The 25,728-nt window shown below is 43.0% G+C and overlaps 2 protein-coding genes across 2 annotated transcripts in view; one reads left to right on the forward strand and one right to left on the reverse strand.

Moving 5' to 3' along the window:
* LOC146986056 (GTPase HRas) overlaps positions 1–25,728 on the forward strand; it is a 236,183-nt gene that overhangs the window by 115,791 nt on the left and 94,664 nt on the right. The window lies entirely within an intron of this gene.
* Positions 20,810–22,743, reverse strand: ascl1b (achaete-scute family bHLH transcription factor 1b). The gene has a single exon (XM_085779633.1). The coding sequence runs from the start codon at positions 22,204–22,206 to the stop codon at positions 21,583–21,585; it is 624 nt and encodes a 207-aa protein (XP_085635759.1). The 5' UTR covers positions 22,207–22,743; the 3' UTR covers positions 20,810–21,582.

Below are 25,728 nucleotides of genomic sequence, written 5' to 3' on the forward strand. Positions count from 1 at the left end.
GTCTCTCTCTTTTCCTTTTTTTTTTCTTAATCAGCCCTTTTTAATTGTGCATTCCTGCATCTCGCCTGGTGTATTTACAGAAAGCGTAACAAGGCTTCAAACCCATCGTCCAGGCGGAGAAATCACAGAAATATTTATCCTGTTTAAAAGTTTAGGAAGGAGAGAAAGGGCCTTGGCACTAAACCCTTTAGTGAGGCAAGAGGAATGAAAACCTCTAGTGTAAAAAGACCTATTAGTCTCAGGACATGGGCATTAGCATGATAGTAGACTTATCCTTGGGGCTGAAGGAGAGGGACGCTGTCTCTACGCTTTCAGCTAGCAGGAGAAGGGGGGTTTCTATACATACACACACACACACACAAGCTCTCTGATAGGCAGGCAAATGCAAAGTGGGGCCCTATACAGAGCATGAGGCACACCAGCGACCCAGTAAATAAGGAGGAGGAGGAGGCCGGGAGGAGAGAGGGCGGGTTGGGGACTGAAGGAGGGTGATGAAGAGAGAGGAGAATTAAACTTGCTAACAACAGCCCAAGAAGAGGAGAACCATTAAAAGATGTAAGGAGCAATTTGTAAAACTGCAAGTGACAACAATGCTCTGCAAGCATGAAAGGAGAGTTTATACTTTCTTTTCACTCTTCTTTTTTACTTTTTCTTGCTATCAAAGCCACAAATGTTCTGCTCTGTCTCAGTTTGCAGTGATGAGTTAACAGTTGAATGGTGTGCAAGGCAGGAGCCTGTAATATGAGGCATGGAAAATGTATTTTGATAGTTAGAGATTATCAGTGAGACTTGAAGATTTCTACCTTGTCATGCACAATAAAGAAGAAAAAGGGAGAAGATAAAAGGAAGGATGCTCAAGAAGCAAAGAGACAGAAGGTTCAAAAGAATGGGAGGGGTTAACCTGTGCAGAGCAAGCTGACCAACACTTCACGCTGAGTTTGGAAAGAAAGAGTCCACACAGCCAGACATCACTATTCTAAACACACACACAAACAAACACCCAGTGAATGTTCAAACTCGAACACATACACAATCATGTGTGGCCACAAGAAATGCAAATGTATGTGTGTGGGTGTGTGTTTGGGTTGGATGGCGGGTTTTGATGAAGGGAGTTTCCTCAGTCTGGTCACAGAGGGCATTTATGTACAAAGCATGTGTTGATATAGTGTAAAAATGGAGGACACACACACATCTCATGCAGTGAGGGCAACAAGTGAAGAGAATGAAGCTCATTGTACATCCATTATCGAGACACTGAGCATGATGCCATAGCGCTAGTGGTGGAGGGGGGTGTCTAAAACCAAACAACAAAACTGAAAGTGCTTACAAGCATTGAGTTGTGCACAGACAAAACCACCAGTAGCCAAAGAAAAGAGGGAGGGCGGGTTACAGAGAGACACCTCCAGCGGGTCCCTGAAAATATGATAAATGGGTTGTTTAATGTCAGCATTCAGAGTTTTGAGACAAGGCAAGACGTTGAGGGATTAGGCTGTAAGAGTCAATATTAGTGTTAGTGGCATGACGAAAGCTCTGTCTGGTTAAACAGAGCAGGGAAATAAAGCATTTCCAGCTGATGTCAATGTTTGAACAATGATTCTAATCATTTGCACAGAGATGAGGTCTGCCTTGGTTTATCTGATAGATCAGTTGCTGGTGTGGGGCTGTGAGAGAAACAGCTGCATATTAAGAGGAGCCACAATGGTTTTTTGAATAGACTGGTGGCAGGGCCACCCCTGGCCAAACTGGGGCCCTAAGCAGAATTAATTTTTTTCAATTACAATTTTCTAAAGTTAATGTGTTTTCATTTCAACAACGTACCCTCGCTTCACCAAGTGAAAGCTTCTTCTAATTTTTTTTCCCTCTTCTGCTCTTGATTCGTGATGTCTTTTGGAAGTCATATCTTCACCTGTGTGATGTCAAATTACAGCTCTCTTGCCTCATACTGACTTGTCCTTCGTGTACCTCATATTGCGCAGTGCATTAATTGCACAATTTGCACAAAATGCGACCCTATGCGGAAACATGAGGCCCTACGAACAGTGCGTTTTCTGCATTTAGAGAGGCATGACCCTGACCAGTGGTGTTGGAAAGTGTTGAGAACAATATCGGGAGCACTTTAAGGTGGGATTCTGTTTTATGGTGTGAATATTTGAGTGGTTCTTTTCACAAAAGATTATAATGTAGTTTTACAGAGAGTTGTAAACTGAACTTTAGTGTATGTTGAGTGCTTAAGTCCACAGGGCAATGGTGCCATCAGGACCAAATCATCTGCAAATAGCAGCAATGCCATCCTCACCCCACCGAACTGCAAGACATCCCCTGAACATCCAGAGCCTTCAGTAACTCCAGGCGGATCTCGTCAATCCCTAGGGCTTTGTCGCTGTTGAGTTGTGTTCACTCACTTGTTGTGAGTTGAGTAATTGGAAATTAAAGTTGATCCCCTATCGTCCTCCAACTCTGTCTCTTCCTCAGAGGGTGGATTTAATGGACCAGTTGGGTTGAGGAGTTTCTCAAAATGCTCCTTCCACCTCCTCAGTTGTGTTCAACAGGGTTCCATCTTTGCTGTACACAGCTTGAATGGTCCCCCACTCCCCCCTCCTGAGGTGCTGGACGGTTTTCCAGAAGCATCTTGGTGCCATCCGATAGTCCCTGAGACAACATCTCCCGTAAGGCCTCCTTCTTTAGTCGGACGGCTTCCCTGACCACCAAGATGTCCGAGGGATACCACACCTTGAGGTACCTATGACCCTAAGACCACAGCCCACAGTCGCAGTTTTGGCAACAGATGCTTTGAACCAGTGGACAAGAGGGTTGCAGGGAGGCAACCCTGGGGCTGTGCACGACTGGGCACCATGGCATACACAGCCACCAGGAGCTCCCCAATGAGACTCCTGGTCTGGCTCCAGACATGGACCCTGGGCTTCCTCCAAGCAGAGTGACCTCTGTTTGCCTTCAATCATGGGTTCTTCTTTTTCAAACAGAAGCTGCTTAGTTGAATACCTTTTGTCATACAAAACGTTGCAATCTCAGGTCTTTTTTATCTTAGAGGCAGTTATACCTTGCACGTGGTAATAATTTACAGCATGTTTTATCAAAATCTCTGAACAACCAAGGTCAATGTGTCTAAACAGATATGTCATAGAAGGAAAAGTAAAGAATTTGAAAGAAGGATTTTGAACTTCCTCTTTGGACATTCTTGTTTGTAGGCTGTCTTGAATGAGTTATGTGTTTGTTGAATTTGTCAGAGGATGCTACAGGTATAAAATCAGGATTTGAACACAGGCCACAGCCACAGTAGGGTTTGATGTAGTCGTGTTGTCAATAGACAGGTCAAAAAGTCCTCCATGGAAAATACCTTTCAGTCTTTACCTTTCAAAACAGTCCTGATAAGGAGTGGATCAAAAGCATCTGTGTAGGTGGACAATGGCGTGTTGGAACATGATCAACTAAAAATACTGGTGTGTTAACAAAGCTAAATGTTCTTATAAAATGAGCTTTGTTACCTTGACGGAAGTTACAATACATTATGGGCCACACTCTAAGATCTACAGTAGGTATCTGGGGTGGGGTGGGGGTTTAGGCATGCATTAAGTAGGTATCCATGTAAAGTTATTTCATTTTTTTTGCACACTTAATCTTACAGGGGCAGACAGTTAAGATGGTGGAAGGCAAAAAAATAGATTCAATAGCTTAAGTAAAAATAGATAAATTAAAAAATATATTATTTTTGAAAAGAAAAAATACATTTGATAGCCAAAGTGAAATCAAACAAAACACACTTGACAACATTTGCACAACTGGGTTTCATTGTTTTTCAAGGGAAATTTTGCTTTTCATGTTTCCACAGTTTGCTTTGCTCCAATTGATTTATGAGTTTCTCCCACAGTAAGAGCCCAGGGTTGTAACTGCAATTTCAAAAGCGACCCCATGTTAACTGGAAGTACAGTTCAGGCCGAATGACAAACCAGATAGAACAGATAACATGCAAATGAGACCTAAGTCAAGACTTTCCTGCTAAGGCTTAAGTGGGCTACTACTATTGTGAGTGAACGGTTGTGACTCACATTTATGTCCCTTAGAGTAACTGCTCTACAAGTGTTTGCATACATGCACCGTTTGGGCAACAGCATAATGGAAGCATACTGTAATGGTGTGTGTGTGTGTGTGTGTGTGTGTGTGTGTGTGTAGAGGTATCCCTATAAGACAGGGGGAATATGCTTGGCCCGCCTACAGCTGTGATGAATGGGTCTGAGGCTTTGTACCACGATGCCCCTCACTTCATTACTGTCACATGGAACAGATGGTGCCTTTCACCGTTGCATCACATATAGACACACACACACACACACACATACACTCACACTTTCTTTCCGGGGATGCCGTCGTTCTGTCATGTGCACACATACACACGCAGGGGACAAGTTGGCTTAATGAATTCTACACCACATGCAGCTTCTGCGCTCAGCTGAAGCATTAATTCACAGATCTGAAGAGCAACCAAACACAAAATTAGATCATGAGTATGAAATGTTAAACAAACCAAAGAGGGGGTAATTGAATGAAGCAGGGAATAAACAAAGACCTGTGTTCCATCTTCCAAATGGAAAATTGTTTTGGTACTTGGGAATCTTGATTTGCCAGCACAGCAACACAAAATCCCAAGATGTTTGAGGGAAAACAACAATGTGTTTGTGCGTGCATACGTGAGTGTGTGCACTGGTGCCTTAGGGAAACGGCAGGTTACACGCTCTTCTTTTCGCTGTGTACCTCAAACAGTGCTCAGCCTACAACAAAAACACAGAGTGCAAAGCTTAAGCAAACTGTTTTTTCTTTATTATGCATGCATGCAATTTTACTAAACCAAACATACGTCTATATATATATATATATATATATATATATATATACAGTATATATGCCAATAATCACAATAAATATTGCGCTTATCCCTGCAGTAAAAGCGAAAACCCTTTTTTCCCGTCTGGCCTCAAACCAAGTTTTTTTGTATTTGCATGTTGTTCCTCCACTTATATTTATGTCTTTATCTGCTTTCTATTTGTTCTGATTCCAGTGTGTGCTTAACTGATGCATTATATTTCTTAGTTATTTGTGATTTAACATATTGCTCTCCTGGCTCGTCCACTAGTGAGGGGTTTGACATGTCTTAATGACCTTGATTGTGTTCAGTTGTTGTGGCATGAAATTGTGAGATACCACGTCAGTTCCGCCTCTCCTCACAACGCTGAAGAAAGCTGTGTTGCTGAAACGCGTACGTTGTAGGCCCCTGCTGCCTGGATTAAAAAGAAATTAAGAGGATAAACCTATCAGTACTGGCTATCTGTGTTTCTTCTGAGCCTTTTTCTTGCCACGCACCTGGACAATTTGGACTTTATACTGCAAGGAGTGTGCTCACTTTCTCTTTGAAGTCAAACCAAGTTTCCCCACCAAAGCCGACCTTTATCCCCGCTCTTCCACACGGGGTCACAAATTAACAAGTCCCCGTGCACACAGCGACACAGAAGCATCCCTGCAGCGCACCAATGTGGTGAGGTAATGGAGCAAAAGCCAAGGGGGCTGAGCTGTGGGATGGAGATGCGTGAGGAAGAAGGGCAGTGGGTGGCAGGCTTGCCTCTCTGGAGAGATGTTTGGCAGAGTAATGATGGTTGTACAGTGAGTTTTACTGATGGGGAAACTGGCAACTCGCGAGTCTAACGTCCCTCCTCAACCTCCTTCTCTGTCTTTCTGTTGGTACAAACTGTGTCTCAGCTGTGCCAAGAAATAAAGCCAAAAACACTCACTGTCTGAGGAGCAAAGTTCAGAGGACCGCTTACTCTACTTTAAAGTTACACCTGCCTGTGAGTGGGGGCTGTAAACACTATCTGTGACTTAGCGTGCACACACACACACCATGGCTTCACTATCTAACTGAAAATCAGAGCCACTGATACAAGGATTAAGACCACACGCCACACATCGCCCAGTCCAAGCTCTATCTCTGAATGGAGAGAGTCCAGACAATATGGTCCCTGCATTATCTTATTGGTTTAACATTAAGCAAACTGTGGCAGCACACCAGACTAGCAGCTATTGGTTCCTCTTTGCTTTATCATATTTCTATTTACCTTCTTTTCCTTTTGCTATCTTGAAAGGGGCTATTAAATCTCTCTTATTTACAAGCAAACCAAAAGCAAGTGTGTTTGTGTGTCCATTTGTGTTTAGGTACTTTTACTTGAGGCCATGAGGAATAGAAGAGATTAAGAAAACCAGAGATGATTAAAGAAGGTTATTTTTTTATGTATGCAGTACAGAAGTAATGAAAATAAATGTTGAAAAGAACCACGCATATTTAAAATGACTAAACAAAGTGAATTATGACATTAGAAATTTACTCCCACTTTCTCAGTTTAGGCAACAGAAATTGCCTCTTTATTTCAAACAATAGTGTACCAAAATACACCAACAATGCCTGAGTGAGTGGATGTTTTTTGGACTATTAGTGGAGTAACTGGTCCCAGTGGGCAGCAGATGCAGGACAACCTCCCCACTGTGTAACAATAGCTCCCAGTCCATGCTGTCCATCCATCTGTATTTGTCCAATACTGTAAAGAATCCCTGCAGGAAAACCAACTGGCATTCTTTTGTTGTCTATTGTGATGAAACTATAACAGGAATGGATCACTAGGAAGACAATCCAATCTAATTCTTTGATCCCCAACCAAAAAGAAGGCCAGGAATGGACTTTGATTGATCAGGGAACAAATGGACCAGATTCTCCCTGCCTGCATTTCTCTGCACAGACTAGCATCTGAATGGTTAACTTAGTTAATTTCCACGGCCTGTGGCTTCATCCCTGTCAAAGTCTGACGGAGTGGCTGGTTTCAGTGGGTGGCTCTCGTAATGAGCGGGAGGTTCGTACATGCTACCGCTGCTGCTGCAGGTCTTCACTGTTGTCTCAGAGGTGAGTGAATGTAGACCCCCCAGTGAAGGTGAAAGCACATCACACATTCCTCTGTTTCCAAATGGAGATTACTTATCACTGCAGTGACACTGAACACACCAGAGTCAAATACACACACACATTTTAGTACATTAAGTGACCTGTTGCATTGATTTATTTGTCCAGAAAGATGCCGACTTAAACTTTGGTTGCAATTAGAACAGGGCGGTGCACCGTCTCAACATTTATCCGTTTAAATAGTTGTGAATGTCCTGTTATTGCAGCAGAGTGATCTATAGTTCTTGAGTAAGAGCCTGTCACAGCATGAAAAATTGTATGAGCTTCTGGGCTAGTCTGAAGCATCAATTCTTTCTGCACTCAATGCCTCCACAAGTTTTATGAGCTGCAAACTGTATTGAAATACGTTGACTCTTTTTATCCTGTTTTGATATTTGACAAACATTTTTTTTTATGGAATAGTCTTGGGGAGTAACCCTTCAGTTTTAAGCCTAGATATAAATTATACTATAGGTACTTAATTATTCAGGAAATAATAGAGGACAAATAGGCCTAGATTGCCGGTGTACTGGTGAGTTATAGCTGAAACTACTTGTGCTCTTTCACTAAGTAAAGAAAAATACTTTATTCTATTATCCTATTCATTTTAATGTCAGGTATGACATTAAAATGTCATCACTTACAGCGATGACAGCCATCACTTACAGTGTGGATCAATAGCAGCAATGCCCAAAATACCATTAAGGTAAATGCTAGTCTCTAAAACCATTATAGAATACATTGTTGCCAATGATATGGAACTGGACTTTTTTGTTTACAATTACATAACTTTTTGTGTTGTGAAGGGGCGCTTGGTTGGGGCATTTAGTGTTTCCACCATAGATTGATTTGCTCTTCTGTCTGCAAGATGGGAAAGCCTCAGCCTGGACTCTGGCGAAGAGAGGAGAACTGTGAGGTAGATGACGGGATGAAGGGAAGAAGGGTTTCATCTTTATTGCCCATAAAGACCCAGGAGTGGAGTCACTCGTGTGCAGTAAAAAGCGCTCAACACCTGCCGCTATGTTGACTTAAAATCTTTATCACCAATATCTAATCGCTTCCCTTCTCCCCCTGATAAATGGTCCCATGTCGGAATTTTCCCCCTCCAACTAAAAGACATGCTACACACAGGTGTGAGTGTGTGCGTGTGTGTGTCTGTGACAGATTGAGACTCTATGGGAGGACCTGTGCATTCACTCACTTATGGGTGACGTGGTTAATGCTTAAGCAGGCGTAGCTGTATCTATTGATGCCTGTATGTTTACCATTGGACACTCGATATCTGAGGAGGCCATGAACCTGGACAGGACATGAGGGGAAAAGAGAGAGCAAGTATAAGGTTGTTATCTAACAAATTGCGATTAATGGTGAACGGGCCAGACCTGCTGCCACATGCCATCGAAAATTAACCCAAAACACATGCAAAAAAAACAAGGAGATATGCTTTTTATGCTCATTATAAGGCAGATATTTAAACTGAATGGGTGTGGTGAGTCTTTCTTTTTAATTCTTCTTTGTTTCTTTTGTATTTCTAAAGACAGTACCTCTCCATGATGGAAAAGGCAGAATCAAGGGATGTTCAAAGCTGAAAGCAGCCTGACGGTTTCTATTGAGATATAACAATGATAGGTCTTTTCGAAATTTTCTGTTTGATATGACCTTCTAAGATTTTACACACTTCAAAGTGTTAGGATTACACCCTTTGCCTCTGTTAATCCCAGGAGTCAAATGACAAGAGCTGCCTGTCCTGTTTGCTCTCAATGGCAGCATAGGCAAAAAAAAAAAAAAAAAATTGTTACCGCTGGCAACAAAAAGACATAAGGGAGAAAAATTAGTTCTCTCTGCCTGGATCTAAATATTGACTCTGAGGTCTATCACTGCATCCAGTTTTGCTTTACTGCTATTCACACAAGAACAAGGTGACTGAAGATGAAAGCGCTGCACTTAAGGGGAGCGTTACAAAAGCACAAAACACGTTGAATCTGTGAGGGCTGGTGGAACTAGAGCTCATTTTTCACTCACTCATAAATACAATTCAATACAGAGCCATGAGGACAAACTTAGGAACTCTTCATGGAGGTAAGCCTGCCTCCACGTGCAGGTACACACCAATTGGTCAGGTTTGAGGAGTGACAGTAATTGTGATGTGTTATGTCAGCAGCACCACAGAAGCACAGAAACACAATGTGGTTCAAGGGCTCTGGAACAACCTGAAGGTCCTGGATGTGTGTGTGTGTGTGTATGTGTGCTCAACTGTGTCATTGGTCTGACCATGTAAACAACGACACTGTCAGTAGAACTAAAATCTTGCCACACCCAGAGGTGCATGTTACAACGGCCCAAATACAATGTGAACAGACTCAACTCACACAAACACAATCAAAACACAAACAAAAACACACTTACGGACGCACACATGGTGACCTATGTTGTCTGAACAGATAAACTGCAAAATCCTAGTCAGGTGGTGGAAAGTAATAAAGTACATTTACTCAAATACTGTACTTGAAAACAAAAACACTTTCAGTGTTTCCATCTAATTCCATGCTTCAAACTTGCAAATACATCAGTATAAATTCAGAGCATCAGTATGAGTGCAGTGGCTATTTTTCCACAGTTGGAGTTCTATTTCTTTTGACTTTATATGCAGATTATAGTTATATAAAGTAGAATGCAACATCTCCAATGGTCCAATGAATCACATAGGCTACTGCTTACAGTTCTTGTAACTTATCTGCATCCTAATTATGACTGTTCTCCTAATTATGACTCAGGCCTGCCAAAAATAAATCACTCTCCCTTTCACTAGTGTGGCAGAAACTATAGATTTACTATGTTTGAATGGGATCTCACTTTAGTGGTTTTATAGCATTCTTAAATAGGGCCAGTGCAGAGTAATTACTCTCCTTACCCACATGTGACCCCTGTGGACTTACACTAGAATGTGTTTACTTGTTTTATCTGCAATAAAACAGAATCTACAAATGAAAGTAAGGTAACAAAAAAAAAAAAGTATAAATCATAAAGCGGCCACAGCGACAGAGCAGGTGAGCACACACAGTCACACACACACACACACACACACATCTTAGAATGGTCAGCAGATAGGAGCTGTCACTGAACAATAGAAGCAGGGCTAAGGCCCAGCCAGCAAGCGAATGCAATTGCAAGGATTCACAGAGGGGACAGCGGAGGGGACGCAGACACATACTGATAGTGCATGACCTGATAAAAAGCAGAGAGCGTCAGAGAGAGTGACAGAAAAGGGAGAGGAGGAAGACCACCTACCAACAGGGCCACACAGGATCAGTCACATTTTACTAATTTATCTGACCCCCAGTCGGCTTCTGCTTGTGTTCGTTTGTTTATTTGTTTGTTTGTTTGTTTGTTTGGAGGTGACACATACCCCCACTACCCAATGATAGTGGTGGACTAGCACTTCCTTGGTAGAAGTTTGTCTGGTTTCATTTATTTGAAAAACTGGGCACAGAAATTGCTCAGTGCCCTGGCATCAATGAATAAGGCTGAAATAGGATTACACAGTGACTTGTCTTCATCTCAGTCCTCCACCCTTTTTTTTGTCGTTTTAGAGTCCTACTCTGGACCTGGCCCTTCTCTCAGGTCTACAAAGCCACACTGATGAGCCTGACTCGCCCAAGCTCTTAGGGGCAGTAATAATCTCTCTTTAGGAGGCTGAGAGAGTGAAGTGAGCCATAAGAACCCTCTCTGTCAGCTTTAACCGACCAGCAGAAAGAAAAAGTCATAATTATAGTACTCTCTCTGGCTGGATTTAAATAAAGCTTCCTGGCTGGGCCCCTATAGACACACACACACTCACTCTTCCTCACACACACACACACACACACACACACACACACACACACACTCGCACTTCAATAAAGAGGCACTAATCAATCAGGGGTTCCCCTGCCACGGCTTCATTGGAGTCCGTCTGAAAGAAAGACTGACAGCTCTCAACCTCCCAGTATTGTCAGACGAGACTGATTAGGCTTCTGACTGGCTACCTCAGCCACCAGCTAGAAAAGCGCAGAGGTTAAAGGGTCTCCATTTGAAATCGACGAGCACTGAAAAGTTCTGGACACCTGCTTTTTAAAGTGATGCTTGTCTCTCTGCTTCTATCCTCCTTTTTTGTTATTTGCAATTTGAGGGCAGCACAGGGGAGAGGGAGAGAGTTGTTTGAGAGAGTTAAAAAAAAGGGTGTGTGTGAAGGGGGGGCGGGGGGTATTGTGTGTGCGAGGGTTTGTGTATGTGTATGTGTGTGTGCATGTGTGTGTGTGTGTGTGTGTGTGTGTGTGTGTGTGTGTGTGTGTGTGTGTGTGTGTGGCTTAAGTTTTGAAGGGGGAGCTTGGCTGTGGGCCCAAGGCTGGAACAAAGAGGGGACACTCTTTACATGCATAGCCAGACAGAGTAAACTGGCCAGCAGCACTGCAAGCAAATACAAGGCACAAAAACAGACTTAGAGAGAACGGAAAAGAAGAGAGGGGAAAAAAGGGAATATCAGACTAACCCAAACCATCAGCTTGCTCCACCTCTGAAACTTTTCATCCTCCGTGTTTGGATAAAATCAGAAATGTATTGGGTGGCATGCTTATAAGGCGCTAAATGGCACAAGCTGCTTAGATCTTATTGTGTTTGCATTCAAAATGAAGCTGCGTGGCCATGGGTAAACGGAAGCTATCCCTCCACAAACACACACAGGATGAACAAATACTGGCAATTAGTGCAGACTGTGTGCAGCAGCAACAGAGAGACAGGTGGAGGAGGGGAGAGGAGAGGAGAGGAGAGGAGAGGAGAGGAGAGGAGAGGAGAGGAGAGGAGAGGAGAGGAGCAGTTTGATTCACCTGGAGGTATATCCTTCAGGCATTACTTTTGTCCTCCTAAGTATTCTCTGTGTGCTCTCTCTCTCTATCTCAACATAACATAACACTTCACATGTCACAACACTGTATCTGCTCCCCCTGAATGTCCCAATAGCAACTGAACAATTCCTCAATGCCATTACACTTCAGATGAATGATTTCTAAAGGCCACCTTTTTTCTTCCATCACTGTTATTTTTAAGGAGGTGCAGTGGATTCCTTGTCTTTTATTCCATCCTTTTTTCCTCTGAAATCAGCTTAAAGCTCTGCAATGATTTCGCCCCTTTAAAGGGGAGAGCCACTCCATCAGTGAGGGACAATAGTATATTCTGACAAAAAGTCTGAGGGCGTTACGCCACCCTGCCATCACCGGGTTCCTTTCCATACAGCCTCTGCTGGTGACTGGTAAATGCCACTTTCAATCTTTCTCTTTTCTCTCCTCTTCCCCTTTCACTCCTCTTATTCCTCGCCCTCAATGGGTGTGTTAAGTATTGTGCATTCTGATGGGGGCGGTGAGTCAGTCAGGATCATTAAAAGCAGGCCAAGCCTTTGGCCAGATCAAAATAATTAACTGGATAGGTCACAAGCTAATGAAATTAAATGGGGGCCTGAAAGGAGGCCCTAAATGGTGCTCACTAATCCTCCCTTTACCTTGTTTTAGGGAGGGGGCAGGACTCTATAAGCCAGGGCATCTCTGCTGATAATAGGTTGTGGGGTGCAGGGGGACCTGGTATGGATTTGTGTGTGTGTGTGTGTGTGTGTGTACGTGAGATGAGAGAAGGACGGAAAGAAGGAGAATCACATTCTGACTGAGTCATATAAAAATAATTTTTTTTCTTAAAAGAAGTGAAACGGTTGCCAGGAAAATGTGATGTTTTCAGTTGCTCTAATGCAAATCAGTTTTACACGTCATGGAGTGCAGTGAAGCGATCTTCTTGTTTCATCATATTAAAATGTGTCATTAAAGATAATAGGTAGATAGGTTAACTAAGAAGAGGTGTAGAACAGTTGCCCTTTGTTATTATGTTGTATAGTATATTAAGCTAGCTGTTATTCTAATGATTTGAGTGTTCAACTGTTGTAGTTGGCCAGGGTGAAGCTCATACTTTATAAACAGTTTAGTCGATTTTACAATAAAAATACATTTTGTAAGCTTGTGTAAGTGTATAAGTGATGAGAGAAATAAAACTGTCAAATGAATAGTTAATTTAAAAGAATTAATAGAAATCAATTCATTAATAAAAGGTGTATTTGCAGCTACAACTGGCAGAAGCTGAAGTCTTAAGTCGTTAAAAATGGAAATTACCCAAGTCACCGGTTGAAATTGTAATGAATTGCAGTATTAGTCATGTTGTTCCAATGAATTTATTTGAGGACTACAAAGAGATTAAAGACAGTATGAGTAATATTACGGGGATAGATAATACCCAAATATACTTACGTAGCCCTGTGCTGCCAAGATCAAGGCTGTGAAACCAGACACCCCAGACAAAGCCCAGCTGTGGTTTTTTAACATCACTGAGGCACCTTCGCTTAAAACCCCCTTTTTTTGTTGGTCGTTGTTGTTGTTGTTCTAATCCTGCATGTGCTTTCATGTCTCTTTTCAGAGTCCTTACACACAACCCTTTCATGACCAGAAGCAAGTGTACACTAAGCTTAGATACTATAAAGAAGGTACCTCCATTGTGTCATGCAGAGACATTCACAAGACATATAAAAGAAAATATCTACGTGTCCCACTGTCTGTGTGAATTGAACAATAGGAGAGTGAAGCATGTGATTTGCAGCTGAGGGCGATGCATGTCAGAGACTGAAGAAGCCATGGTGTGTCACTGTGAACAGGTTCTCCAGGGGCAAGCTCCAACCTGCGGAAGACCCTGGGACGTGACGCGTGTGTGTGTGCGTTTGCGTGTGTGTGTAGGGAGGAGTAAGTCTTGCTCTGAATGAAAAAGAAAGTACGAGTAGAACAGTGGTTTTTGGGGTTAGAGGTGAGACCTCTGACACACAGATGAAATTTGCACAACAGTCCACAAATACACAAACATTGAGACATTACAATGTATTGTTGAGTGAAGGTATGCACCTGATCTACACAAGGGAATGGGTGAAAGCTATTTAAACACGCACACACACACAAAGACAAAGGCACATACACACAGCAAGCCCGCACGTAACATGTTTTCAGAAAGACAGTTAAAGGGAGTTACCCTCTTCTTTCTCATGTCATCATCACAAAAGTGAAGGCAGAACAGGACAGGATGGGTGAGGCTGTGATAAGCTGATGGGAGGCCTATGAGCCACAAACATATTGATGGTCATACTGGAATCAATGTTTAACTGACAGTATGAAAACATATAATGAAACAAATAGGAGTTTTTGTTTAAGATAGAACCACAATGTTGACACCAATGATCAAGTGTCTTAAAGGACAATTATTGTGTACAGCTATCATGTCTCTTTTGATTATAAAGCAGGTTTGTATCCTATATTAATACAGTGAGAGTATCAAAGTGTGCACATAGCCTGTACGCAGAAACTGAGCCTTAAAACAAGCCCATAAGCCCCTCTGTAACTTTGTGATGTCACAACAGTCACTACGCTTGAGCTCGAGCCCAGATTTTCCAGAGAGGCACAGAGCCTCTCTCCTGATTGGTTTATCTCCTCATAGGTATCAACATAAAAACACAAAATGTAAAATAATGGGGACCATTTTTAAGTTAAACTGTTATTTTTTCAGGCTTTTTGTCTTCAGAGAGAGACAGGAAAAGTTGGGGGAGAGAGGGTGAGGGGATTATACTGTAAGCAGCAAAAAGCCACAGGCTGAACTTGAACCCAGGCCACTGCAGTAATGACTGGGCCTAAATGGTAAACACTCCACATGAGCCACCAGGACAACACAGGTCCTTTAAACTGTATATTAGCTACCACACATCTTCTGCTCTATTTAGCAGATTGGACAAACCCAAATGTATTATTATTATACTATATTATTGTTCCTGTAAAGGACGATTCAGGCTCAAAAAGCTGCCTGTTGAAGATGTTGAAGATTTGACAGGTCACTAGCATCTCTCCCTGTGACAGTGCAACTATTCCAGTTTAACCCAGCAAGGCTTTGCCCAAATCTGGATTTTACTACTCACATAACTAAAATTGAAACTGCTGTGTTTTTAAGGTTTGAATCCCTGAATTTAAAACTTGATCATAGTGAAGAAATCTTAAATCTTAAATTATTAAATGCTTAATACAATGGGAATTATACTACGGGAGAAAAGTGCCCTTGACACTACACTTGAATGCACCGGAGCAGCTCTGATCCTGAGCCTAAATTCCTCTGTATCACCACATTAAATCATTTCATTCTCATTTGTACACGAGAAGTTGCTGTTTGTTCCTTAAGGCCAACCTCACTGATTGTGAACATTGAGTTTTCTGTCCATTACCAACTTCAATCTCAGCTTGTGATTCCAGACAGCATCCACCTGCGGTTACAATAAGGTTCCTGCCTGTAAGAGCATCACTCCATGCTACTGTTTGAGTAGCAGCTCCGGTTTATGGTCCCATTAATATCCACTATCCTATTCCCTGCACAAACCACAGACATCGGCTCCAGCCCTGCTCTTCTTTCCCAATCAGCCCACACAAGTACAAAGTAAAAAAAAAAGAATAAAAAAAAAAAACATTTCCCTGCTCTCCAGCTCTGTACAAGCAGTCCACTCCAGGCTGCAGGCTGCAGTCTCTCTGAGCCATCATTACAGTCATTAGACAAGAATAAGCTCTGTATCACAGGAGTCCACCAGCATCCAGTTTAACCCAGCACAATTAGCACATCCGTTGGAGTAGAATTACCCTGTAAAATGAGAATGCTCTGGACAAAAGAGGCAGGAGAGTTGGAGTTGAAAAAAGAGGGTAAGTGTGAGGGAAAGGGGGAGAGAGGAGGAGAGGAGGAATAGAGGAGGACAGGGAGAGATTAAAATTGTTTGAATTGAGTCCACGCTCGCCCCATTCATTTAGTATTCTGCTCAAATCAGGGCTTTTGTTCGGCCTGGCGTAAAGTAGTGTCAATCATCTCGACCCGGTTTTGTAGAATGGGGAAATTTATTATGAATTTGCTCCTGCAAATAATGAGGACTACCCCCTGCCTGCTCTCCCCTCTGCCTCCTCCTTCTCCCCGCGAGCCACCTCTCCTCACTCCCCCTAGCCTCCACCCCCATATCAATGCTGCAGAATAGGCAATAGAGAGTGAAGTTAGCAATCTCAGGGCCACTCGCACTCTGGACCCACATCAAAGTGACAGAGACGTCCAATCAGATTTGTCTTACAGGCATTACATGATGAATATGGTGCGGCCGCGGCACAAAAGCGCCTTTGTGTCTCCTCCGAGCAGACACTATTCACAGCCCGCCACAGCCAGCCAGAGTGGAAGTAAATGGCCAAAAGGGCCCAGGCCAAAAAAAAAGCACCCAAACTTGTGCAGCACAATGGCCCATGCAAATCACAGCCCCCACCGCCTCCACCCTACCACACATCCCCACCTCTTGCATCCCTCCACCCTTCAGTCCTGTGCTTGGTTCCTCCTCTGCTGGGTCGTCTGAAGTTTAGGGCCTATTCACACACATACAGAGGTGTCAGTTAAAAGTGCCGAGCTGCACGCATTCAAACTCCTTTTTTTTAACATTCATTTGAAAAGTGAAAGATTTCTCTCTTTTTCTTGAGAAAGATAGAAGAAAAACATGAGTCGAATGACTGACTTTTTTGTCAGAGAGTAAGAGTGACTTGGCGGCTGTGAGCAAGATTCCTATTCAGAGAGACTTTTTGGCAAAGGGAAGAGGGTATTCCAGCACACTGGAGTGGCCATGAGATAATGGCTTACAGGGAGAGAATTGATTAAATGAAATGTGACAAGCCTATTTTGACACATCTAATGATCCATGTACCTATTCCTTAAACTCAGCCATGAACAAGTCTGTGCATTAGATGATAAACTGACTCGCTGGCAGATATCCAATGCGACAGGAAACTCATACGAAGAGTTAATCTGAAATTCAAAAAACGAAATTATTCGATATAGGTTCAAATGTTTGCCCCACTGTACCTAAAGGTTAGATATGCTTCTTTCTTTAGGAAGAAATGACAATGGAAAACAACTTGTTCTATATGAAGAAAAAATGGTCCTTTGGTCCTTATCATCATGTCTATTGCACTTTTACTATCCAGGACCTAATTAATTACCAAGGGGTCAACAGAGAGAGAGGGGGGGAGAGAGAGAGAGAGAGAGAGAGAGAGAGAGCGTGTGTAATTAATGTAAATAAGGAGTCTACTCCAAATCAGTTCAGTATGTTTTCTGTCTATATTAATGTAAACATGCCTGTGTAAGCATTGCTCAAGATTGTGCGCAACCTCCTCATCCATCCACATTACCGCTCCATCTCTAATCCTCTCTCCTTTGTCTGAAACGGTATTTGTCACATTTGCATGTTTATAGCTGTGGCTCTGATCACTATTTCAGAGAGAAGCTATAGTGTGTGTGTCAATATTTATATCAGCTAACAGTCCCCCTGCAAAATTAAAATGTGTGGGTTCATGGAGTTATTGCACAAGCTTACCGAGAGGTTGTTGTGGAGAGTGTAATATTTTACTGTTTAGTACACTCAAGTGAGGTATAGAACATTTATCTAATTAGTAAAATTGTGAATGTTTGGTGAGTGAAGACTCAGATAATTTCAATGTCAGGTCCCCTCAGGTCAGTCACCGACTTAGACTCTAGTCTGCAGACCCTGATGCACTTGTTGCTCTGCAGGTGGATGAAGCTCTGAGCTGTGATTGGACGAGTTTCACACAACGAGTTTCCACTTTTGGTGGACTACATCATTTGAAGGTACAACCAATTATTTGTAAACTTGAAATGCCTGAAAACTCATATAAATTGGAGTACACATGTGCAAAAGACTGCAAAGTTGTGTAGAAACTGGGCTCATGTGTGATCAGTGGTGTCATTTTAGAGTTCCAGTTTATCATTGAACAGGCATACATGTCTTTACACTGAACAAAAAGTATTGAAATTTTGCAGATTCAGGTTTTTGGCATGACTGTGGCAATATGGCTCTTGTAGTATGGGTCACCTATATGAGCCAAATTTGGTACAAACACCTGTTATGTCTTAACACTGACTGAAAGAAACAACAGCTCAATTTTGGTTCCTCTGACATACATTGTTGGCTCGGCCCCAACTTCACTTTATGTGCCATTCTGAGGTATACTTACACTCCCTAACCCTAACCCAATTCGTTCTAATTGCGTCAATGAACTGACAACTTATTTGCTTGCTATTTTTTGTTTGCATGTTTGTTTGAAGTAAGTTCAGTGAGAGTGTGTACCACAGGTTCACTTCTTGTGACTCGAACTGAAATACTTGTTGAGCATCCATAAAACTCATCAAAGTTTATATATATTCATTTTTGGACAGAAATGATAAAAGACCAGCCATGAACACTTGTGTCCATTCCATAAAATTTGGAGCAAGTCATCATAATCACCACTGATAACCAATTTCTTATTTATGAGGGGAATTTTTTTCCTGGAGAGCAAATTGAATCCAGTTCTCTTCCATTAACTTTGATGAAAATTAAAGATAAACAATTTGAAATTCGGTCAGCTGTATTCTATTTTGATGTTGATATATAGTACACTGTATTGTAGACCAACGTGTATTTTACTTCAGCTAAATGAATGCATAATACATGAATCACACTGAGTTGCTCATTTTGATTAAAGAGAAAGGTAATAAGAGAGAGGATCATTGCGGTTGGACTGTTATTATGTAAATATTGTCTACTTCTAAAATGAATCATGTTGTGGGGGATACACACTGATAAACGTTTTTTGCCCACGGGATCAAAACATATACACAAACTAGTTGAGCAATGTGTAATTTACGCCCCACTGAAAGAAGTGATGGCCTCCTGTTCTTGTAAAACGGCCTGTAGGCACACAGCCTGATGAGTGCATTCAGAGCAACAGATGACCTCTCGTCACCCCGCTTTTGGCCAATTTGGTCTTATATTATAGTCCCCCGTGGTTTGCGCATACATCATGGCTTTTGCGCACGAAAACGCACGCATAATTTGGCTGCATGTGATTGATTGTTAACCATTGGATTACCCCCAAAATTAACATCGCCCTTATGTATTGTCAAAGTGAAAATGACCCACCGACAAAATGACATGAATAAATCTATTTTCGCCCCTGCTCCTCCTGAGGATAAAATTACATATCCATCTTAAGAGGACAAGAGACGAGCGCTTATTTTCACTTTGCGCCCTGGGCTGGCCTCTGCCTGACACTGAACGACACAAGAAAGTCCATTTCAGCCCTGTAATAATGGATCAGCGGGGTGTTTTACGTCTAGCATTGATTTGTCTTTTTTGAGTCCCGGTGACGTAGGAGGATATAAAGCAGAGCTTAATTAATGTCATTTATCACTTGTTTGATTTTTGTCACTGCCCTCTCAGACGGGGCTCGCGCAGGCTATACGCGAGCCGTTAACCAATGGAAGCCTCGGAGCCTTTGTCACCGACTACAGGCACGTGGCTCACACCTGCAGGCCTGTGTGTGTGTGTGTGTGTGTGTGTGTGTGTGTGTGTGTGTGTGTGTGTGTGTGTGTGTGTGTGTGTGTGTGTGTGTGTGTGTGAGAGAGAGAGAGAGAGAGAGAGAGAGAGAGAGAGAGGGGGGTGTAAGAGAGAGGGAGAGATGGAGCGTGCATATGCGTATCACTCTTTCAGGTGCAAAAAAAAGAGAGAGAGAGAGAGAATATCCCACTCTTGATTCAGTCTGTTACTTTCTGGTCATATTCCAACAGTCCAGCTGTGTAACTTCTGCTGTTCTGACCTACTGTTGCTCATAGCCTACTCTTTTCGTGCGTTTACGTTTTAATATTGACTGTCTGGTAGCCTCTCGGTTTTTATGAGACCAGTTTCAATCAAGCCTCTCCTGCTCCCAATTTTCCACTCCCCACAGAGAGCACCAGGTGAAATTAGACCAGTTATTTCTCTCTCCGCCTCGCTGAATCTGGCATCACGGTGTTTATTTACAATAGAAGATCTTCCATAATTCGCATAATGAGGCGCAAAGGCGTACACAATAGTGCACACTATGGGGCGTTGTGCTCCCCATTTCGCCAGGAGATAGGCTTTTTGATTGAGGCTGTGTGCGCCGTGAAAAACACAGTTGGGGATACAACTAGTCTACAACCCCGGGTTTTATTTAGATTGATCTCAATCGGGCAATAAGAATTTTGACCCGACTCATTGTCTTGCTGACTTTCCCCAGGCCGTATTTCAAAGTGTCTATACCCTTTGAGCGGAGTGAATTGCACCCCCCCACCCCCCGCTTCAGGCCCTCTGGGCTATTGGGTAAAGGCAGAGTATGCAAAAGAAACAATGCAATGCATGAAACGTAATATTAATCTCCCGGTCGTGAATGCAGACAAAGCGCTGTAGAAGGTGCACGTCTATAATGGTTATTGAGTGCTCACCCAGCTGCGCAATTTTCCCCCGTGTGCCAAACCAAGTCGGGAAAAGGTCAGGCCAGGGCTTTGAATAGAAAGAGAGGCTCCCTAGTTTGCTCAATTACCGCCGGCACTAACACACACACACACACACACACACACACACACACACACACACACACCCCTCTCTCACTCTCTCTCTCTTTCTCTCACTCACTCTCTCTCTCTTACACACATACACGAGGGTAAATATATGTATCATCAGCCAAAGAAATCAAAGTCACTGCAAAAAACATCTAATATAAATAGATTCATCTTTATTTATAAAAGTTGTTTTACACAAAATATATCTGTTAAGATCAAATATTTACATTTTAGGCTACGGAGAAATGGAGAACAAGTGCATACATTAATAAAGGTCTCGACAAACAAAACAAAACAACTACAATCTGTCACAGGTAGTAGCCTCGGTATTGCTGTCCAGTCACAACACAGCTGCCAACTCAGCTCAACTGTTCCTCTGACAGTTGGTGGTTCCCATGACACTGTCAGGAGGGAGTGGGAGGGGATAGTGGCAGTGGATGTTCTGACTCAATGTACAAAAATAAGTCTTCATGATAAAAAACAAACAACACAAGTCGTTGATACAGTTTTGTTATGAAAAGGGGGAGGAGAGAAGGGAGGGGGGCAATGTACATCACATAAGAAAGTCTGTTTACGCATCATCTTTGTTGTGTTCTCCAACAGATGTGGCAGCAGAGGAAGGCAGTCCTGCTTCTGATGAAACACTTATCATCACCATCATCACCATCATCATCACCACAAGTCCTCTGAAGCCACAGCAGCGTCTCTACAGAGCCTGCTGCTGTGGCACGTATTAATTGCACTTATTCAAGCAAAAAACATCAACAGTTCTTTACTTCCAGTGAGTCCAGCTCCCTCCTTCAGGGCGACTATTTATACTCTATGCAACAAGAGGTTCCCTCTTCCACACTCTCTCTCTCTCTCTTTCTCTTTCTCACTATTGCTTTGCTCCTGCAGAAGCAGCCCGCGCGAGGGGAGGGAGGCAACAGATCACTTCCAAGCACCGAGAGCGAGACTGATCTGACGCCTTCATCAAGTCTTTGTCAGCGTTTGTGAAAGAGGTCAGCTGCTTTTTTTCTTTTACGCACAGACTCTGCTGCGCGGCGATGACGCTGTCACTCTCAGTACCTGTCGAACCAGGTTGTAAAGTCCAACAGCTCCTGCTCCTCGGAGCTCAGCGGCTCGTAGCCGCCTTCATCTGATGAGTAGGTGGAGTGAGGCGACTCCGGGTCGGCGGAGTAACTGTTGGAAAGTGTCGGCGACGGCAGTCCGCATTGGAAAGCAGCCGACACGGCGTCATGCTCGTCCAGGAGTTGCTGTAAAGCCCTGATGTACTCCACCGCAGACCTCAGGGTCTCCACTTTGCTCATCTTCTTGTTGGCAGCGCCGTTTGGCACATGCTGGCGCAGAGTCTGGAAGCCCATGTTGACTTGCTTGACCCGGTTCCTCTCCCTTTCGTTCCGCCGGGCCACCGCCACGGGCTGCTGCTGGGGGATGGAGTAGCCGAGGCCGTTGAAGCTCAGGCGCCGCTTGCAGCGCAGGAGCTCCGGCGAGCTGGAGCGCTGTCTCTTCAGCACCTTGGTCTTGCTTTGGTAATCGGCAGCGCTGGTGATGTTATTGTTGCTGGGGTGCACGGCGGGGACGACGCAGTCCTGGGCCGGGGCGTGCAGACTGAGGCTGGCGTGTCTTTCAGTAAGTCCAAAGGTGAATGCAGTCTGCGTGGTGGTGATGGTTGTAGTTTCCATCTCTCTTGACAGTTGTTGTGAAAGTGATGGATGCACAGGGGGCGATTGCGCGCGGGCCCAAAACAGTGGCACTTAGGAGAGGAGGAAGAGCAGAGAGGGGTTGGCAGTGCACAGCTCTCGTGTCCTTCGCGTGGGCACCGTGTGGCTAACTCTAGTCCAAGTCTCACTTCACTGCTTACTCCACGAGCCGATCTGACCCAAACTTTGGCAGCACTCCTCTTTTTCAACACGCGCCCCACAACCCACCCCCTTTTTTTTTTTTTTTTTTTGGAGACGCACGCTTCGTGGCGAGGCCCCGCCCCGCTGTGTGATTCTTCTGCACGCCGACTCCCCCGGGCAAGGCGCGTGGCTCCGGGAGCTCAATAAACAATCCCGAGCTTTCACTGCGCCGGGAGCACGCGCTGGGCTCATTTACATTCCAATGTCTCTAACTTGAAGGCCCATTGGTCGATTCAAACGGCCTGCAACCGTGCGAAAAGAAAGAAAGGAGGGGAAAAAGACAGAGAAGGAAGAGAAAAAAAGAGGAGAGAATGAAAAAGTGAATGGTTTGGTTCTTTGAAATGCCTTTTGAATTTGACAATGTACCCCTGGCAAGTCTTCAAATTATCAGTCTTCCCCCCTCGGCCATCTTTCTCCTCTGGCTCTTTACAATCACAAATACCAAGGACGCTGTCTCCTGTATCCAGGCTACAGCTTTACACGACTAAATAAATTGCAAGCGTGTCTCTGAGAACAATAATTGGCAATTATAAAAGCTCGCGCATGGGGACGTGCATCAATGTAAAGGCTGAACATCATGCGTATGACGTGGAGGCGCATACAGCAGGTAGCGCTCACCTCAGCTCTCTCCCCGCAGGTCCACTCTCTGTTGGCACATGTCTGACGGGTTATATCTCGGCAAAGTCTTGTTTAATCCTGCACAAAACTTCTTCTTATATATGAGCGGAAACATTTTTCCTCTGGTGGATATAGCTATTTGTTCTCTTCTTGCTGTTCACGCGCTGTTCAGTGCATTTCAGCACCACATCTAAGCGGATAGTTAAACGCAAAATCTTCCTTCTTTAGTTTTGCATTGAAGTCGCATTGGGTTTTGTTTTGTTTTTTGGCTAGTAGTTTATTTTCATTCAGACTTGGTTAAATAAAAGCTGCTCCAGATGCGTTTTGCTTGTGGAAGAATCTCATTACCGACAAACTCCGGCAGAGCAATAAAGTGTTGAGACGCAGTTAGTCAGTCGCCCAGCCTATAAGATACAAATGGGACACGAGCGACCTCTGGCGGCGGTGGGGGAAAAAAAATACTCAAGTTTTGTACTTTGTTCTGGGCTGTGCTCAGTCATGGAGAGGGGGGATTTCCTGGCAGGCGGTGGTTAAACATCTCTTCCTCATGGCTGAGACTGATCTTATTCATCATAAACACGTGTATGAGTCCAACAAGAATACCATGAATTCATATAAACAAGGGTGCAAAGTTTAGACAACTTTCACATTTCTTGAGACCTTCAGTTCTCACAATAGCATAAAAAAAACTGTTCAACACTGTTGAGATCAGAGTAAGTAATTTAATTTAAGCTTTTTAGGTAGTTTGCATTAGTGTTAACATTAGTTACTATATTTCTAAGCTATTTTTTTGAGTGACAGTCTCCTACAGACAACATCACAGTTGGCAAGGCAGTACTCAGGAAGGCCAGACAGATATCTGGGGATGCTTCACACCCCTTAAATTTAGAATTTGATCTGCTCCCATCAGGCCGCCAATTCAGGGTACCAAGAGCAAGCAAGAACATTTATAAGAAATATTTTTGTTCCATGTGCTATAGGCACTCAATGCAAATGACTGCACCTGATTTTAAGTAGATTTTTCCTTTTCTTTTCTTTTTACCTATTGCTGCTGCTATCTGTTGTTATTTCCTTGTCCACTTGTATGGATGGTCTGTGTACTACTGTAATTTTATGTGGGGAAGCCAAAGACAACAATGAAGTTAAACTAAACTCTATTATATTTTTCTTTTGCTGTAGTTGAGGGGTGAATGCTACATATTTTGACTTACCACTGTAACAGAGGAAGGTTTTCCCATACATATGTTGAGTATACTATGAATAAAAATCACACATAATCAAAGGCAAACTGTGTGCTGTGTGGTTGTTTCGTTTTGTGTGGCAATTCCCACTTTCATCCTCTCTGCTTTGCCCTTCCGCCTTCACCTCTGTCTGGTCTTCAACTGTCAACAGCAGAGGGCGCTGAGTGCAAACAGTAGAACATCAGTTCATCCTGCTACTCCACTGAATATCCAAATAGCATTTGTCCTGATGCTCTATCTTAGGATAATGGCATGCAAACCTATAATTAGGCACTGTTGTGCTTTTTTGTCATGATTTCCAAAGGAAGTGTTGAATCATACAACTTGTTTGATGTTTCTTGGTCATGAAGTGCTTTCATTTTCGACTACTTGTTTAAACCTGCAGTACATTTTATTAAAATCCTGATACTGCGTTTAAATGTTAGACCATGTGAAAAAGATTTTTGGGGGTTGGTCACACAGATCTTATTTAGTAAAAAATCCAACAGAAATGTCATAAATGACACAGAAAAGATAATGGCTAACAAGTGTACATCTATAATAAAAATGTAATGTAATATGATACAGCCCTGATGACTAAGACATTACATTGCCGATCAACAAATACTGTTTACCTCCAAGTCTCACTTCCACACCTAGGCACATACACACACACACGCACACACACTCTTAGTTGACACTCAGTAAGGGTGTGGCTGCTTAAGTACACTGAAACTCCAGAGCCATAATAACACCACCCACCTTGTCTGATATCTTTTTTCTTTTTCTTAATAATCTCACAAGTCATCAAATTCCATATGTGACACATGTGGATGAGAACAAGATAGAGATGATTAAGTGTGAGTGTGTCTTCCTGTGTGAGTATTAAGGAGGGAGTTAGGAATCAGGATGTAAAATCTTTTGTACTGCTATTTGACTTTTCAAACAAGCTGGATAATATTAGGCTACCTTATGTGTGAAAAAGGATGTAAATCTTTTTTGTGGTTGTTCAATAACCAGAGTATATCCTTCCTTGGTAGCAGCGATGGGGCCAGCATCGACTGAGCAGTATTTCAAGTGCTGGGGAAGAGGGAAGTGCTCCATCAAAGCTTGTATCACTTCGCTTTTCCTAACACATATGCTGGACTGTATAGGCCCAGTGGCAGAATAATACATACGCAATGGCTTATCACTAGCGTATTCTGTGGTCAGTCAGACAAGAGAAAGCATTTCTGTACTGCTTGCCTCTTTGATGAAGTAGTGAGGGGAAAAAACAATGGTGGAAAGAAGAAGTGAGGCCTTTTTTGTGATATTAGCAAAAATTAATGTTATTTAGATGAGGGGATCCCCACTAGACTCTCATTACCTGTCTGTCTATGAAAGTTCTTATTTGAAAGTCACACAGCTAAACACCTGCAGCCTGTGGAAGTCCCACAAAACACAAGAATACACCACATCTTTATCA

This window comes from Trachurus japonicus, chromosome 6 (assembly GCF_045865225.1).
Source record: "Trachurus japonicus isolate A0001 chromosome 6, Traja_1.0".
NCBI classification, from domain to species: domain Eukaryota; kingdom Metazoa; phylum Chordata; class Actinopteri; order Carangiformes; family Carangidae; genus Trachurus; species Trachurus japonicus.

Excerpts from the sequence above, each read along its gene's own strand:
- ascl1b (XM_085779633.1), bottom strand. The coding sequence starts at position 22,206 with ATGGAAACTACAACCATCACCACCACGCAGACTGCATTCACCTTTGGA.